Source organism: Geotrypetes seraphini, chromosome 9 (assembly GCF_902459505.1).
Source record: "Geotrypetes seraphini chromosome 9, aGeoSer1.1, whole genome shotgun sequence".
Taxonomy (NCBI): Eukaryota; Metazoa; Chordata; class Amphibia; order Gymnophiona; family Dermophiidae; genus Geotrypetes; species Geotrypetes seraphini.
Window position 1 is genome coordinate 65,289,613 of NC_047092.1, and position 17,196 is coordinate 65,306,808.

At 39.2% G+C, this 17,196-nt stretch overlaps 1 protein-coding gene across 2 annotated transcripts in view; it reads right to left on the reverse strand.

Moving 5' to 3' along the window:
- NELL2 (neural EGFL like 2) overlaps window positions 1–17,196 on the reverse strand; it is a 648,388-nt gene that overhangs the window by 379,624 nt on the left and 251,568 nt on the right. For both annotated transcript variants that reach the window (XM_033959423.1, XM_033959422.1), the window contains 2 exons: window positions 6,722–6,895; window positions 6,526–6,622 (listed from right to left, as the gene is read on the reverse strand). In XM_033959423.1, the coding sequence (XP_033815314.1) occupies window positions 6,526–6,622; window positions 6,722–6,895 (271 nt within the window). The remainder of the gene's footprint in view (window positions 1–6,525; window positions 6,623–6,721; window positions 6,896–17,196) is intronic.

Genomic DNA, 17,196 nt, shown 5'->3' on the forward strand with positions numbered 1-17,196 from the left:
TATCCTGTGTCACTTTCGCAACAGCTGGATATATCCAAATATTTTTTTTACCACAAAAGAGTTTCTGAGAATTACGGAAGAACAATTTCAAAATTGCAATTAAGTCTTGCTCAAATACAAAAGAAACAAGCAGGGCTGCTCTTTCTATCATCTCTGTGAGTGAAGTCTCCAAAATGTTTGAAATATCCTCTAAAGCAGTGGTCTCAAACTCACGGACCGGGGGCCACATGCGGCCCGCCAGGAACTATTTTGAGGCCCTCAGTATGTTTATCATAATCACAAAAGTAAAATAAAACAGTTTCTTGATCATATGTCTCTTTAGCTATAAATGACAATATTATTATTAAGACTTAGCCAAAAGGAAAGATTTATAAACTATAAAAGAGTTTTACCTCATGCAAAACTGTCATTTCTTTAATAAGACATTAACTATTTTTTCTGAGGCCCTCCAAGTACCTACAAATCCAAAATGTGGCCCTGCAAAGGGTTTGAGTTTGAGACCACTGCTCTAAAGGATTAATAGCTTCTTGAGCTTGTTCTTGGCGTTGTGCTAGATTATTGCTCAAATTCTGTTCTTCATTAATCATTTGTAGTAGCAAATAGTATATTTTATTTATAGGAGGAATAGCCTGAACAGGCATAGAAAGAATTTCAGTTAAATATTTTTTTTAGAAATCCAACAAAGAAGAACGGATTTGAGAAAGTTCAACACTCTCAAATTAAGCCTCCTATTGAAATTCTCAAATTGTTCCATTTTCCGATGTATCATTGTCTTATCTTTAATTATCTTCAATTATCTCTTTAATATTTTTCACTTCAGTCTGAACTTGTGCTACTTGGGGCTCCTTTTACGAAGGCACGTTAACAGTCTAACACGCGTAATAGAAGGCGCTAAACCACCGGCCACGCTAGCCACTACTGCCTCCTCTAAAGCAGGTAGTAGTTTTTCGGCTAGCGCGGGGGTTAGCGCGTGATTAAAAGTCGTGCGCGCTAAAGCCGTTAACGCAGCTTCGTAAAAGGAGCCCTTGGCTTAAAGATTCATCCAGGGGGAGGGAGGGTGGATTTATTTTTAAATGATTCTCTGAATTCTTGTAAAATTAATGTATGTGTTTATTTATTAGTGCTTATTATCTCTTATGGATATGAAATGTATATCATAATGAGCTTTTTGAAGATTTGATTATTAAATTAAAAATTTATAATAGTTATGGGATAGGGTGGGGGGAGGGATATAGATTGATTTGTTTCTTGAAAGAGTATTAAGTGATGTCTTAAATATAAAATGTATTTAATTTGTATTGCACTTATTGAAAATATTAAAAATGAATAAAGAATTTTTAAAAAAAGATTCATTTTTACTACTTCCAAATTACAAGACAAATTTTCAATTTTTCCAGACAACCGAGTTACCTCTTGCCCAGACTTTTCAAGCATACCTTCCACTTTTTTGTAGGACCTGCCAAATCCCTTCCAATGAAACCACCGGTGAAGCAGGTAGCATGGAACTGGAGCTAGCATGGAAGCAGCTAACTAGTATGGAACTGGAATGTGCACACAGATTCATTAAATAGAAGAATATGGGACTGAAGCCTGAGAGTGAATACAGATAATATCATCACACCAGAAATGAGCAGACGAGATGCACTTTGCGGTCCTTATCTGTCATCATTATCTATATTTGTATGATTGTTTTTTCATGTTATAATATGTTATCATCCCTCTGTGTAGGACATATATACCAACTACCAGCCTCTCAGGGCTCCTTTTATGAAGCCGCGTTAGCGGCTTAACCCGTGCTAATTTGCCAGCTGCGCTAGCCGCTACTGCCTCCTCTTGAGGCAGTAGTTTTTCGGCTAGCACGGGGGTGAGCGCGCGCTAAAAAGGTGCGTGCGATAAAGCCTCTAACGCAGCTTCATAAAAGGAGCCCTCAGTCTCCACATATATTATTTGATACTTTTCTTCCATTAAAATATTTTTCATTTCAATTGCCCAACTTCATTAACTCCCTTTCAAAGTTGGGGATTTAGTCAAATACATATGGCTCCAATAAACTTTACATTTAACAAGAAAGATTGCTATGCCACTCCCTACTTTCTTTGTAGGTCTTTAAAGAAATTAATAAAAAGCAGATATTTAAATCTGGGTTCCAGGGATATTCCATTTGTTCTACTATTTCAGTAATGTCATGCGTATTTATTACAAGCCTTTGGCTTATATGTACCAGCTAAGTCTGATCATTTTGAATACTACTATTCATCTGTAACTTTAAAATTGTCTTATTTGGCATGTGTCAAATGTTTTAATAATGTCCGTAACACTGTGTCCCATTTAAAATTCTAATATGGCCAATGTACAGCCATGAATTAAGACTGTATTCATGGGAAGAGTCTGAATTAACTAATCTGGTTAATCTGATGCATGTTTTGACTGGACTGTCACTATTCTTTCAACAATGTCATCAGCAACCAAAAAGCAGCTCTCACTAGACTTTAATTTAAATGCATAAATGATCAAGTTATAATTGATTTGTCAGGTTGTGTTATCATGGTGGTGCAATTCCAGAGTAGGACTAAATGCTGTTAAACAAACTACGTTTTAATATATTTTGGGAGTTTGTTATTGCTCAAGTATATATTTCCATGAAGCAAATTCTATGGCCATATTCAATGGCAAAAAAGTAGGACAAAAGCTGCCTAATGGTTAGAGCAGTGAGTTGAGACCAGGAAAATCAGAATTCAAATCTTGCTGCTGGTCTTCATGATCTTGGGACAAATCAGTTAACTCTTCAGTGCCTCAAGTATAAGCTTAGGACCCTATTTACTGATCATTTTTCCCATAAACACACCCCCCCCCCCCACACACACACAATTCTATATATCATGCCTAAAAAAAATCAGCGCTGATCAGAATGGCACTTAACGTGATTCTATAAAAGGTACCCACTATCACCTTTAGTGGTCATACATGGAATAACATTTAGGTGCACCCATTTAAGCCACAGAAAACTGGGTCTAAATACCTACACCTACGTTGTGCATGGATCGGGGGTATTCTGTGGATAATATTAGCTTGCTCATGGGCATTTTCTAAATAAAGAGATCATCCTTACGGAATACACAACCATCTTTCTCCTTGCGACCACAAAGATAATCCAGGAATATAAATTGGAAGTTTCTTTACCATATAACCTGGAATCATATCATGAAAAATTCTGAATGCCAAAACAGGAAGGCAGTGAACAGAAGCCAGTACAGGAGAGAGGATTGTGAATACCCAGATTTTTCAACAAACTGCTGCATTTTGTATATATTTATTATTTTTATTATAATAATTTATATTCTGCATATCCTACAATTCTATGTGGATTACAAATTATTCAAGTACTCAAGCATTTTTCCCTAACTGTCCGGGTGGATTCACACTCTATCTAATGCACCTGAGGCAATGCGGATTAAGTGACTTGCCTAGGGTCACAAGGAGCAGTGCAGGATTCAAACCCACAGCCTCTGGGTGCAGAGGCTGTAGCTCTAAACACTGCACCACACACTCCCACAAATGTTGCAATTTTGATAAACTTTTAGCAGATAAACCTACAAATTACAATAATCCATAAAGTAATTGAGCAAAATCTGATTCTGAAAAGTACATTCAAATTTTTCTTAGCTGATGTAAATAGTAAAAGAAGACAGATACCACTTGAGAAATATGACTAGTAAGTGTCATTCCAGAATCAAGTAATACTCCTAAACTACATACCTTATCTTTAGCTATCAAGGTAACATTACCCCAAGAGAAAGAACAGTGAGAATAAACATAATTATCCCTATGCACTCAAGGAAGTACAGTTTTGAATGCATTCACTTGCAGCTATATAAAGTCATCCAATCTTTGATTTCTAATAGACAAACCTGTAATTGTTTTTATTTGAGAGGTATGGTCCAGTCCCAATGAAATATATAACTGGATATCATCTGCAAATGAATGGATCTGAATCTGATACTTCAGAGCAATATCAATCTGATATACAGATTGAAAAGTAATGTTGACAATAATGTACCCTGAGGCACATTATATTTAAGTAATTTGGGCTTAGAAATGTCAGAACCCAGCAACACACTCTGTGACTTTTGATCTAACACAGAAGAAACCAACGCAATGTACCGTTGCATATCCCAATTTCAGCAAGCCTGGATAAAAGAAGAGGATGAACAATAACATCAAAAGCAGTTCAACGCTTCATCTGCTTTGCCTTGATCATCACCATACACTGTAGAGCAATTCAGATAGGCTGTCTTGGGGCTTCGGCCTTCCTGTCAATGCGTTCCACCTCCTCTGAGGTAATTTCCTGTTCTTGTGGGGGCAAGGTGCATCACTGGGAAAGCCAAGGCTCCAAAGTAGCCTATCTGAATTGCTGAACCCGTGTACAGTGGTGATCAAGGCAGAAGGAGAGATGGCGGTTTCTGTATCAGCCTGAAAGAGTGTGAAATTCCACAGGGCATCACTGATACCACTGTGTGCTGCCATTTTCTTTTTGATCTGGAAGTTGTGAATGTGACGGGAGGCTTAGCCTACGCATGAAAGCTTGAGACAAGTATATTGGATTGCTAACGTAGAGATGACACCATCAGAAGAAAAAGATCATTGGAGAAGGGCAACATGTTTGGAAAGATTGAAGGAACCAGTTGAAGAGGGCAACCTGCAATCAGATGACCAGACTTGTTGAAAACAACCATGGAGATGATGCTGGAAGACCTTTCTCAACTAGCACAAAACCAATTTCTTTTTAGATCTGTAATTCATCAAGTCGCTAGAACTCAAACACGAGTCAATAGCACCTAACAAAGGAGAGGAAGGGATAATAGATGCCAATGGATAGGTAGACTAGATTGGCCATATGGTCTTTATCTGCCTTCATTTTTCTATATTTCTAATACTAGCAATATTTATTGGCATCCAAGGAATTGCATGTGCATATATTATGTGTATTTTGGCCCGGATTCTAAAAACATTGCTGTAAGATAGACGCCTAGATCACTCCTATTGATGCCTACCTTAATTGTTTTAATTGGCTTTAATCGGCATGGTAATTGACTGCGCCATATAAAACCTATTAAAAATTTATATAAAAAAGTAAGAACCGGAATTCCACCTACAGAATGTCGTGTAATGGCGCCTAAAGTCAAAGTAGGTGTGGTTAGGGGCAGAGATGACCTTAGCTGTGTGATTTTCCATAAAGCTTAGGCACCAGAAATGTAGGCCTTTAAAACCCTGGTCTACATTACTTAGGCGCTGGTAGCTGTGATTCTGTTAATGGTGCCTAAGCGTGACTGACACGTGGTCGGCGCTGATTTTGTAAGCACTGGTCAATTTAGGTGCCATTTACAGAATCCAGGCCTTTGTGCTTAAGCAGTAATATAATTTTGCATGTTTCTCAATAGTCAAGCACTTTGCTCTATTCCAGAACACATCCTCCTAGCATCTCATCATGCCAGTTTTTGTAACCCATCACCTTCAAAGAAGCTAGAAAAAAGTTGAAGATCCTATATACTCTTCTTTTTTTATTTATTTATCATTTCCATATAACCAATATACATAAATGGTACAAGAAATACTGAATATATATAACTTAGTCAATATTGACTAAACAAAACATGTACAAAGCAATATGTATCTTATATAGTCCTCTATTGAGAGAGGGAAGCAAGACAAAAATGGAAAAAAACCCCTGGGGAAAGGGGATATAAGTACAATTGAAAGAATAAAAAAGCGCAAAAGAGCAGTTATTTAGATGTTAACCTACTATTTATCTAAATACCACACTAAACAACTTGATTCATTCTGTCTGTGTTGAGATCCCCTTATTCTCTAAGAAAAAACCTAATTGGGCAGGCTCAAAAAATATATATTTATTCCCTTGTAGAGAGAAAAAAATTCTTACCAACATTGACCACAGGAAAATAAGTTAACCTTAGACCTTGCATAAAAGCCCCAGCATTAGAAAACCCTATACTCAGTGGTATAGCAAGGTAGGAGGCGCACAGGGTGGTTACATTCCTCTGTGCCCTCCTCTCCACCACCCCCACACTTTCCGTGGCAATCTCCCTCCCCCTGCTCCTTCCAGACCACACTCGTGCCCCCCCTTTCCACCTCCATACTTCTTAAAATCTTCAGCCAGATTGAGCAGCTTCTCTAGCCTGCTGCTCTCACTGACTTTCCATCTGATGTCACTTCCTGACTCTGCGACCCAGAAGTGATTTCAGAGGGAGCCAGGCGCTCGTACTGGCAAATATTTTAAAGAGGTACAGGGAATGGAGGGTGCAAGCATGGCATAGGGGGGTGAAGAGGTACCAGCGTCCCCACCAAGATGGTGCCTGGGGTGGTCCACCCCCCTCGCCCCCTCTTATTACACCACTGCCTATACTCTGCAGTGTATTCTGCACACTTCTCTGTGCCTGTCTTTATTGGTTAATGCTTTCATTAGCATGGAATTTAAATAAGCTCTGCATGCTGCCTTATTTACCTTACCTTAAAATAACCATGTGCGTTGTTCCTTTGGCCTATCCAAAACATTGTTCCCAGAGGTAAATCCATATATGGTTTTTCCACAACTCTTTCATAAATTCTACAAAAATGTGTAGAAGAAGAAATAAGCAATTATTGTCCTCACTAGAGGCTGGGATGTTCTCATTGTTACAGTATAAAGTATGCATTTTGTACTTACTTATTACAGTCCACATATAAAACCAAGTGTGAAGCACTAATTGCCAAGGAAAATCTGTGCCATTTCTCATCTGCCAAAATGTAAGGGAGCACTTCTGTATGAGACCGATGACTTCCAGTGCGGTAATGTAATCTGATTTCATTTCGATGGCCACTGCTTTCCAGTTCCAGGTATCTACATCAGTAAAAACAGACAGTGTTAACAAAGATAAAACATTTCTTGTGTTTAAGGGGTATTTATTATTATACATAAACAGGTCAGTTTGTAAACAAAATTATGTTTACTGGTGGCTAGTGAATGCATAGCAGTATGATATCTATGCCTTGTCATTTGAAGAGTTTTTCATTGAGTGCCATCTACTGGGACTACCACTGAGGAAGGCTTCTCCATAGAAGCCGAAACATGGACCATGTTGGGTCTACAAAATTCACAAGACTTGGACTTTTCATAAGGCTTGGTTTTACATATATGATATGATTTTATGTTATTTTTGCTTATAATAAAATTGTATTTGTTCCTTAAGGTTGATGTGTTCAGTCCCTCCCCATTTCTTCTTTGGTTTACCTAGTTTGTTCGTGGGGTATTTTCCTTCCTTTTGGATTATTTTGAACAAGTATACAGATGAAACCCCATACATAGAACTCAGAGATCAGAATCGAGACAGCAATTCCAGTGATATATTACAAAAGGCTCTGCAAAGCAGTTCCTTTTCTAAAATACTTGTAGAAGTGCACATGTATTTGCTACCATGTGTATATTTTAGAAATATACACATTGAAAAAGAAAAAGAATAGCATAAATTCACTAGCTTCCACATGGAGGTGTCAGCATTTGCATGTGGAAAGAGTGATTTCAGAACTTCCATGTGCAAGTGACACCACTTCTACATGTAGCTGCCCTATGTTACAAAGCTACGCATGTATGTGCCACCAATGATGTAGTGAAGTTGCATGGTTTCATTTGCAAGTAGGCATAAACCATGTGAGATGAACACTTTTTAAAAACTTATACATGCCACTGAGCTGGTGTAAGAAAATAAGAATACAGTATAAAAATTGCCATACTGGGACAGATTGAAGGTCCATCAAGCCCAGTATCCTGTTTCCAACAATGGCCAACCCAGGTCCCAAGTACCTAGCAAGATCCCAAGTAGTAAAACTGATTTTATGCTGCTTATTCTAGGAATATGGAATGGATTTCCCAAAGCCATCTCAATAATGGTCATGAACTTCTCTTCTAGGAAATTATCCAAACCTTTTTAAAACCCTGCTAAGCTAACTGATTTCACCACATTCTCTGGCAAAAAAAATTCCAGAGTTTAATTACCCATTGTGTAAAGAAATATTCTCTCCAGTTTGTTTTAAATCTACTACTTAGTAGCTTTATCACATGCCCCTTGGTCCTAGTATTTTTGGAAAGAGTAAACAGAAGAAGTCACATCTACCTTTTCCACTCCACTCCACTTAGTTTTTATAGACTTCTATCATATCACCCCTGTGCTGTCTCTTCTTCAAACTGAAGAGCCCTAGCCACTTTAGCTTTTTCTCATAGGGACGTCGTCTCTTCCTTTTATCATTTTCATCACCCTTGTCTGTACCTTTTCTATTTCCGCTATATTTTTTTTGAGATACGACGACCAGAATTGCACACATGGAAATCACAAATAAGAATTCTAAGATAATCCCCCCAAAAGGTGAGGCTAAAAATCTCTCTAATCAGCACTATCTATATAGTGAACGGAAGGAGGGAGGGCAGAGCAGCAAAATTATTCGGACAGTGGCAATGTTTTTATGTTATTCAGATAAGCAGACCTAAACTAGATGTATATTGGCAGCAGAAGTCACTTTGGGGACAATTCTATAACTAGGCACTACAATGTAGATGCCACAAACTTAGCATTGTTCTATAACAGCATCTGGGTGCCATCAGAATTTTTTTTTTTTTTTTTGCAAATCATTTTTATTAAGGTCAACCAGAGGAACAAACAGGATACAGGATAAACAGAGGCATAACAAATGCATAACAGAAGCGGCTCTGAGTAATGCAAGTTGGCATCACCATGCTTACATTTTGGCATGCCTGCTTATGTAAAGTCAACAGCAGGCATAAATGGATAAGCCTAAGTGCCACAAATTCTGCAAATCAATTATATTCTATAAATGTCCTCTCATGCACCACTTCCGTGCAGTTATGCGCTAAGGCATTTACACACTCTGCCACAGCATGTAGTGTACTTATGTAAGCAAGTATCAATTTTCTTGGTACTTATGCATGCAAGGCATGGATGACTGAATGTGCCAAGTTATAGAATTGCCATGTATGCCTATAGCAGTACTGAACATATAGTACATATTAATTTAGATGCTGATGCCACATAGTTTGAAACAAAAATTGGAATAAAGCAAGCTCCCCACACAAACCCATGAATGACACACATCCTTGTGGTGTGACAAACTGCAAACTCTGCAAACACATCTCAAAGGATCCCACAGTCACTCATATGGGAAAAAAACATTCAGCATAAAGGGATCCTTCTCATGTTCATCTTCTAATGTGTTAAACATCACTCCGTGCAAAAAGTGCAAAGAGGTATGTTACGTAGGTGAAACAAGCCACATGTTAAAGACCAGAATCAACCTACATAGATGTCATATTCAAAATTACAATACCAACCAGGATGTCACCTCTGTCGGACAACACTTTGGAAAAACTGACCATTACACCCATAGGCATCAGAACAGAGGGTGGGCGCACAGGGGCCATGGCTGCCTCAAAAATTGCCCATCCTGTGTGGGGGGAACTCCCCACTTCTTGTGAGCTGGAAGCAGCACCTTCCTACCAACCAGCATGCCTGCTGGTCGGCACTCTCTGCTGCATCCCTTCGCCGGCATGAATTTGGGACACAGAATGGAGAGAGGGGACATGTTAGGACACAAAAGCGAGAGAGGGGTTGCAAACTTGGGACAAAGGCTGGAAAGGAGGGAGGGAGCACTAACTTAGGACACAGAAGGGAGAGAGGGAGGGTGCATGAATTTGGGACGTAGGATGAAAGGATGGGGAAAGAGATGCTGATGTTGGGGAGGGAATAGAAAGGGAGAATTGTTAAGCATGGGTGTGAGTGAGAGGGAAAGAAATGGTGTACATGGGGAAAGGAAGAAAGAGTAGAATTATTGGACATGGTGATGGGCTCCTAAGTTACAATAGCTATTGTTATTGATGACAACAGAAAAGAAACTGAACTTTGAAAGATTTTGATCTTTTGTAAAAACTACACAGGGTATGTTGTTGATATTTCCTATGGCTTTTCAAATGATTGCCACAGACACCCCTTCTAGAATTGGCACCATTTGCATGTGCACATTCCTACACATCATGCCCCCCCATCGTACCCCTGACATACACAAGCCCTCACTCCACCATCTCAAATATATTACCCACTGCTGATACCCACCACGGTTCCCTACTGTCTTAGATAGCCCTGTGTATACCCCTCATGTGATCCTTACCTAATACACCAAAACTCTTCATCCCTCATGCATGCCCACTCTTTATTTCTTTATTTGATTTTCTAGTCTGTCCTCCCAAAAGAGCCCAGAACAGGTTACAAGTTTACATACAAAAAACAAAGGAAATAAGGTAAAACCTTTTTATTGGATTGATTCAATGCATTTTATGATGAGCTCTCAAAAGTAACCCTTCTTCAGATCAGAAATAAACAAATGTTGACAAATATCAGTATACTGTATATAAGGAAAACACGAAAGCATTTCAGGGATAGGAAGAGGGAGGGATGGGTGGGTAGGTGGGTGGGCGGGCAGAAGACAAAGATGTGACAGAGCAGTTCTAAATGTTTTTGTAGTGGGAAAGAGAGCCCAGATCTCTGTTTTGTCCTGTCTGGTAGGTGTCAAAATACCTTTTCATTTTGATTTCAAAGGTTTTGTGTTCTTGGATTGTCTTAAAGTTCCCTTTTAGTATTCTCACCATAAAATCATTGGTACAGTCATAGGCAGCGGAATGCTTTTTTGTTTGTGGCGGCCCAAAATGAAAAGGTATTTTGACACCTACCAGACAGGACAAAACAGAGATCTGGGCTCTCTTTCCCACTACAAAAACATTTAGAACTGCTCTGTCACATCTTTGTCTTCTGCCCGCCCACCCACCTACCCACCCATCCCTCCCTCTTCCTATCCCTGAAATGCTTTCGTGTTTTCCTTATATACAGTATACTGATATTTGTCAACATTTGTTTATTTCTGATCTGAAGAAGGGTTACCTTTGAGAGCTCATCATAAAATGCATTGAATCAATCCAATAAAAAGGTTTTACCTTATTTCCTTTGTTTTTTGTATGTAAACTTGTAACCTGTTCTGGGCTCTTTTGGGAGGACAGACTAGAAAATCAAATAAAGAAATAAAGAGTGGGCATGCATGAGGGATGAAGAGTTTTGGTGTATTAGGTAAGGATCACATGAGGGGTATACACAGGGCTATCTAAGACAGTAGGGAACCGTGGTGGGTATCAGCAGTGGGTAATATATTTGAGATGGTGGAGTGAGGGCTTGTGTATGTCAGGGGTACGATGGGGGGGCATGATGTGTAGGAATGTGCACATTCAAATGGTGCCAATTCTAGAAGGGGTGTCTGTGGCAATCATTTGAAAAGCCATAGGAAATATCAACAACATACCCTGTGTAGTTTTTACAAAAGATCAAAATCTTTCAAAGTTCAGTTTCTTTTCTGTTGTCATCAATAACAATAGCTATTGTAACTTAGGAGCCCTTTTACAAAGATTACATTACATTACATTACTGATTTCTGTTCCGCTTGTGCCTTGCGGTTCTAAGCGGATTACATTAGAAGATGGCTGGTCATTTCCAGGCGATGACAATACAATACTTTACATTACTTTACAATGTAAAGTATGCAAAGATGTGCCAGTAAATGGGCCTAGCATACCCTAACACAGGACTTTCCCATGCGGTGACCATTTCTAGCACTGCCTGCATTAGGCCATTTTTCCTGTGTTAAGAATACCCAAAATGAAACACTTCTTAAAATTAAAAAAAAACAACCACCCTCTTTTAAATAATATGAAAAATGAAATGAAAGATGTTTTAGTGCATCCCTCTTGAATACAGTCTAATATTACTATATGAAAATTAAAGGTAGAACTGCCTTACCAAATCAATTTAGAAATTCTAAAAACAGGATACCTGTGAAGTCTGTATTGTTCTTCTCTACTACAGCAGATAGAGAAGAAACAAACCTTCGGTACCACCTGTGCTTTCTGAAAGAAATTCCCTTTCAGAGTGTGTAGGTGGTATGTAATACTGATGGGATTTTTTTTTTCCTATCGCAGTGCTCCTATTCCACTGCTACACTGGAAAACGGGTTTGCAATTTTTAACAATTATTTTGTTTCTAGTGTGCACACACATTTGGCTTCAACAATAATAGTAACATGAAATTACTGTCAAGTAGGGATGTTCTGTCATTTCCAAAATGAAAACACAAACACAATGTTGCTTGTTTCCCATTTTATTTTGTCCACCATTTTATCTATGTATGTAATTGGAGCACTGGTGGCCTCCCCTGACCCCAAGCTGCTCCTGCCCCTGATTAAACTGTTTTAAACCCCTCGGTCTCCCTAGATCGCTGGCTCAGACACTCATAGGAATTCTATGAGCATAGGAGCAGTTACTGCGTTGGACGGCACTAAAACGCTAGCGCAGATTTGTAAAGGAGGGGGTTATTTTGAAACAATCTGAAGGATATAATGAAACAGACTAATTTTCTATGGTTGCAAAACAAAAACAAATGAAATTTGTATTATGTAAGTAGATATAGGCATACGAGGGGGGTGTGGTTCAATCAATGATCTGAAACATAGAATTTTGTTTCTGCAAATTGTCACTTAATGAAATAAGATGGTACTCTTTTTAGCTACAGAACTTAGGAAATTGGTTGGTTGGGCTGAGAACTTTTCATCACCCCCTCATAGATGCAGTATATCTCAGTGGGAGAGGGGAACAATATCTTAATGCTGAACTTAGTGAGTAAAATGTTAATATTAATTCTATTGAATTGTTGGTTCAGTCATGAATTGATAATGAATATAACTGTTGGGCAGACTGGATGAATCATGCAGGTCTTTGTCTGCTACTGTAATGGTTATATTCTTAAGTTACTATCCTCAAACAAATCCACAAATCAGATACGTTGATGTAAGCTCTAATTACCAATTTGAAGGTGTATATTGAACCTCTAAGCCAGGGGTAGGGAACTCCGGTCCTTGAGAGCTGTATTCCAGTCGGGTTTTCAGGATTTCCCCCAATGAATATGCATTGAAAGCAGTGCATGCACATAGATCTCATGCATATTCATTGGGGAAATCCTGAAAACCCGACTGGAATACGGCTCTCGAGGACCGGAATTCCCTACCCCTACTCTAAGCCATGGGTGTCAAACTCAATCACATAAGGGGCTGAAATCTAAAACATAGGCTAATTTGCGTGCCAAATTTTTTTATTAAGATACTTAGGGGTCCTTTTATTAAGGTACGCTAACCGATTTAGTGCAAAATGCACACCTTAATAAAAGGACCCCTTAGTCTTAGTAGAATGGAACCTGTGTTCCTAGTTCAGCATATGTGAGTACTCATGTAATGCAATAACATTATGAACTGGGGTGCATGAAGGAAACAGTTACAAACACAGTTAGAACATACAAACTCTATATGTATGGTGTCCGTGGTAGAATAGAAACGATGTCCCTAGTGGTTATAGTGTCATAGAAAGTGTTTTATAGTTGGAATTACTGTGAGAATGGCAGCTTTTTACATCCTTTCCAATGACATGAATGGTTAAAATCTGATTTTATGTTTTTATCTCCTCCCACGTGTGCAGGTGGGCCGCGAGACCCCCAGAACATATCACCCCAGGTAGTGAGGGATCTGCATACCAAGTTTCGTTCAAATAGGTCAAGCCGTTTTTGAATTACTGTGAGAATGGCAGCTTTTTACATTTTTTCCATTGACATGAATGGGTGAAATCCGATTTTCTGTTTGTAGCTCCGCCCACGTGTGCAGGTGGGCCGCGAGACCCCTAGAACATATCACCCCAGGTAGTGAGGGATATGCATACCAAGTTTCGTTCAAATCAGTCAAGCCGTTTTTGCGTGATCGCGGCACATACACACACACATACATACATACATACATACACACATACATACCTCCGATTTTATATATATAGATTACCATTTGAAATTGCTTCCTTTCAGCAAAATTTCACTTGCGCTTTCTCACACTGTTTGGAGACTAATGGCTGTGACATTACAAGGAAGCTGATGGCAGTAAGCAAGAGTACTATGATATAACGTCTCTACAAGGTAATTTAAATATGATAAAAGATTCAGATAACTGAAACACTAATATGACAAGAATTTGTTTTTATGTCAGAACATACTCTACATGATTTCAGTGAGAATACCTTTGATTACAGTGTCGACGTGCATCTGGCCTTCATGCTTTTTATGATTTGCTGGCATTTATCTCAGTGGTGCAGTCTGAGGATTCTTTTTTTGTTGTTGTTGTTTAAGGACTTTCTGTGGAGCAATTAACTTCATAAGATTGAATTAACTTTTATTATCTGTCTAGATATACGGAACATTCAGCATTCATGTAGTACGATAATTGCTGAGAAGCACTATTGTTTTTCACAGAATATATTTCAGTCAGAAATGGCACCAGAGCTGAACCTTAAAGCATTCGAGTGTACTGAGGTCACTTTCTGTATACATAGTGGGGAGGGAGTAGAATTCATTTAAATGAGATGACACTAGAAAGATAATTAAAGCAGGCAGAGTTTTACTGAGCTCCCTTTCTGTTTGGACAGTGTGGAGAGAAAAGAATACAGTCAGAATGGCATGTTAAAGCATTCACTTTGCTAAGATCTTTATGGCCTGAATTCTATAAATGGCAAAATTGTCAACGGCCGCTTTAAAAAACAGCTGCTGATCTCAGGTCATTCATGTAACAGCGCTGTTTATAGAAATGTGACTTTGGAAAAGGTAGCCGCCAGGAATGTAGGCCAGGGTTTTCAAGGCCTACATTTCCAGCACCTATCTTTTACGTGAATCATGCCTATGGAGGTACTGTATGACACCTAATACCACTTCTGGTGTTAGCCAGGCCTACAATGGCTTTAGACGTCGTAAAGTGCCTCTGTAGGTACGATGCAAGCACCAGTATGTGCCTACATCTTTCATTGTAAAATGCTTTTTTTTTGTTTTGAAAATGGCATTTTCAACTTAACTTAGGCAGCCTAGGTGCCTCAAGGCCTGATACCACAAGGACTGAGGCTTAGCAAAAGAACCAGCACAAGAGTCCACCACTGGTTCAACAGAGCAAGGAGCTCTCTTCCACCTTGTCAGTTCCTTGCCCCACCTGAATGCCGTGCATGGCAGAAAGTCTGGCTCCAAAAACCCAAGGACACCAGGCCAAGGCTCTGCAAAGGAGCTGGTGCACAGATGGGCCTGCACAGCCAGTGGGCCGCCTTTCAGCAGATGGGCCTGCACAGCCAGTGGGCCTGCTGAAAGGCCTGCCAAAGGGCACTTTGTGTGGCCCTACGTACAGACTTAGAGGACTGAAAGGCAACTCCGATCCAATTCCTAAAATCTGTCCAAAAAGGTCAATGGAGTAAGGCTTCAGGTAGCTTCTATGGATGCTCCAGCTACCATTCTCTTTCCTGAGAATGACTACAATGCTACATAGCTGTGAATACATGTTACTCTATTGTGAATATAGCACTAGAGTCCTAATGAGAATCAGCCATAATGACCATCCATAAAAGACAGCAGCCCTAATCCTAGAACAGTACAGCAGGGAAAGAGTGAAGTTGAGGTGATTACAACTCCTTTATATAGCTATAATAGGATTATTCATACTCAAGTCAGGTAGCACAGAGGGGACACATAGTAATAACTTCCGGAAGCACACTACTCAATTGAATGACCCACTCATCAAGAGATTTCAAAAACTCATGATTAAAAGAGAACTTAGAGGAGATCATGAGCGCATATCAGACCTTGAGGTCACTATGCAAGAAGTACCAGCAGTAATCGACAACCAAAACCATGGGTACCTTGTAACAACAGAAGGAAAGGCAGCAGGAAAGCAGATCAACTGCAATGCAGAAATACCATCAGAGGAAGAATTGTGCCAATAGAATATATCTATGTTAATGCTCATGTAATAAGGCCCAGATAATGAGGGACCTGATCACTAGTCACGAGGCCAGAATAGTTGACATAACAAAATCCTGGATCCAAGTCAATAACTCCCCAATCTTAGTTGATCTCTGCCCACGTGGATACAAGCTGATACACAACCCAGAAAAGAGAGATAGAGGCTTACTCTTATTATTAAGATCATTTCTCTCCTTAAAGCTAATAGATAACTGTGATGATACAGGATTAGAATATATGGTCTGCAGCTTGAACAATCCTGAAGGTAGAAAAGACATAGGAATAGTCCTGGCAAATGGAACATAGTAGAAGATAAAATATTTAATCTGATCTCACACTGACTGCACCACAGACTTTTCTGAGCAGTAATTCTTGGAGACCCGAACCTGCACCTAGAGGAAGACAATTACCCTAAAATTAATGCATTCAAGAATATACTGACTCAATTAAATTTAGATAGCCTACCCTGACACCAACTCACAAGGGTGGTTACAGTTTAGACATCATTTCTACCATATTTGAAGGACTAAACTTTCCCTTAATAGACAATGCTAGCTGGGAACCAGTTATCTGGATGGACCATCATCTCCTAACCTTCTATCTTAAGGTACCTAATGCAAAAATAGTAGCAGCCAAATAGGGGGTTTAAAGGAGACGTAGAGTAAGATACCAGCAGAGAAGTTCTGGAATGAAGTCATGAACCAGCTGGAACCCATAAATGATGATAAAAATAAGACCATAACCTCCTGGCAGTACCTCACTACAACAGTTCTATACAAGATAGCCCCAGTTAACTTGTCAAAGTGAAGCAGAAAAATAATCCCTAGCTCACTGATGAACTGTTAGCCCAAAGGACAAAAGTAAGAAGACTAGAGAGGATCTGGAGGAAAAAACGCCCAGAAAGAAAAACACTATGTCAATTAGAGAAGAGAAACAAAACAATATACACTGGTAGTAGTTAAAGCTGCAATAATTCATTACAATACCTTGATTAATCAGTCAAGGAACTCATCTAAATGTCTTTTTTGGATCTTTAATTCAATTATATCCACTAGAGACATCACCACAACCTGATGAAGATAGTCTAACCAGCCAATTTCAGGGCAACATCAGGATCATATGGGAATCATTTACCCATACATTAGAAGACTGCTTAGAGATGAGTTTAGTACATGCTGATGAGGAAGAAGTAATGCCTACAGATAGGTGCTGGAAGGAGTTCTATACTGTT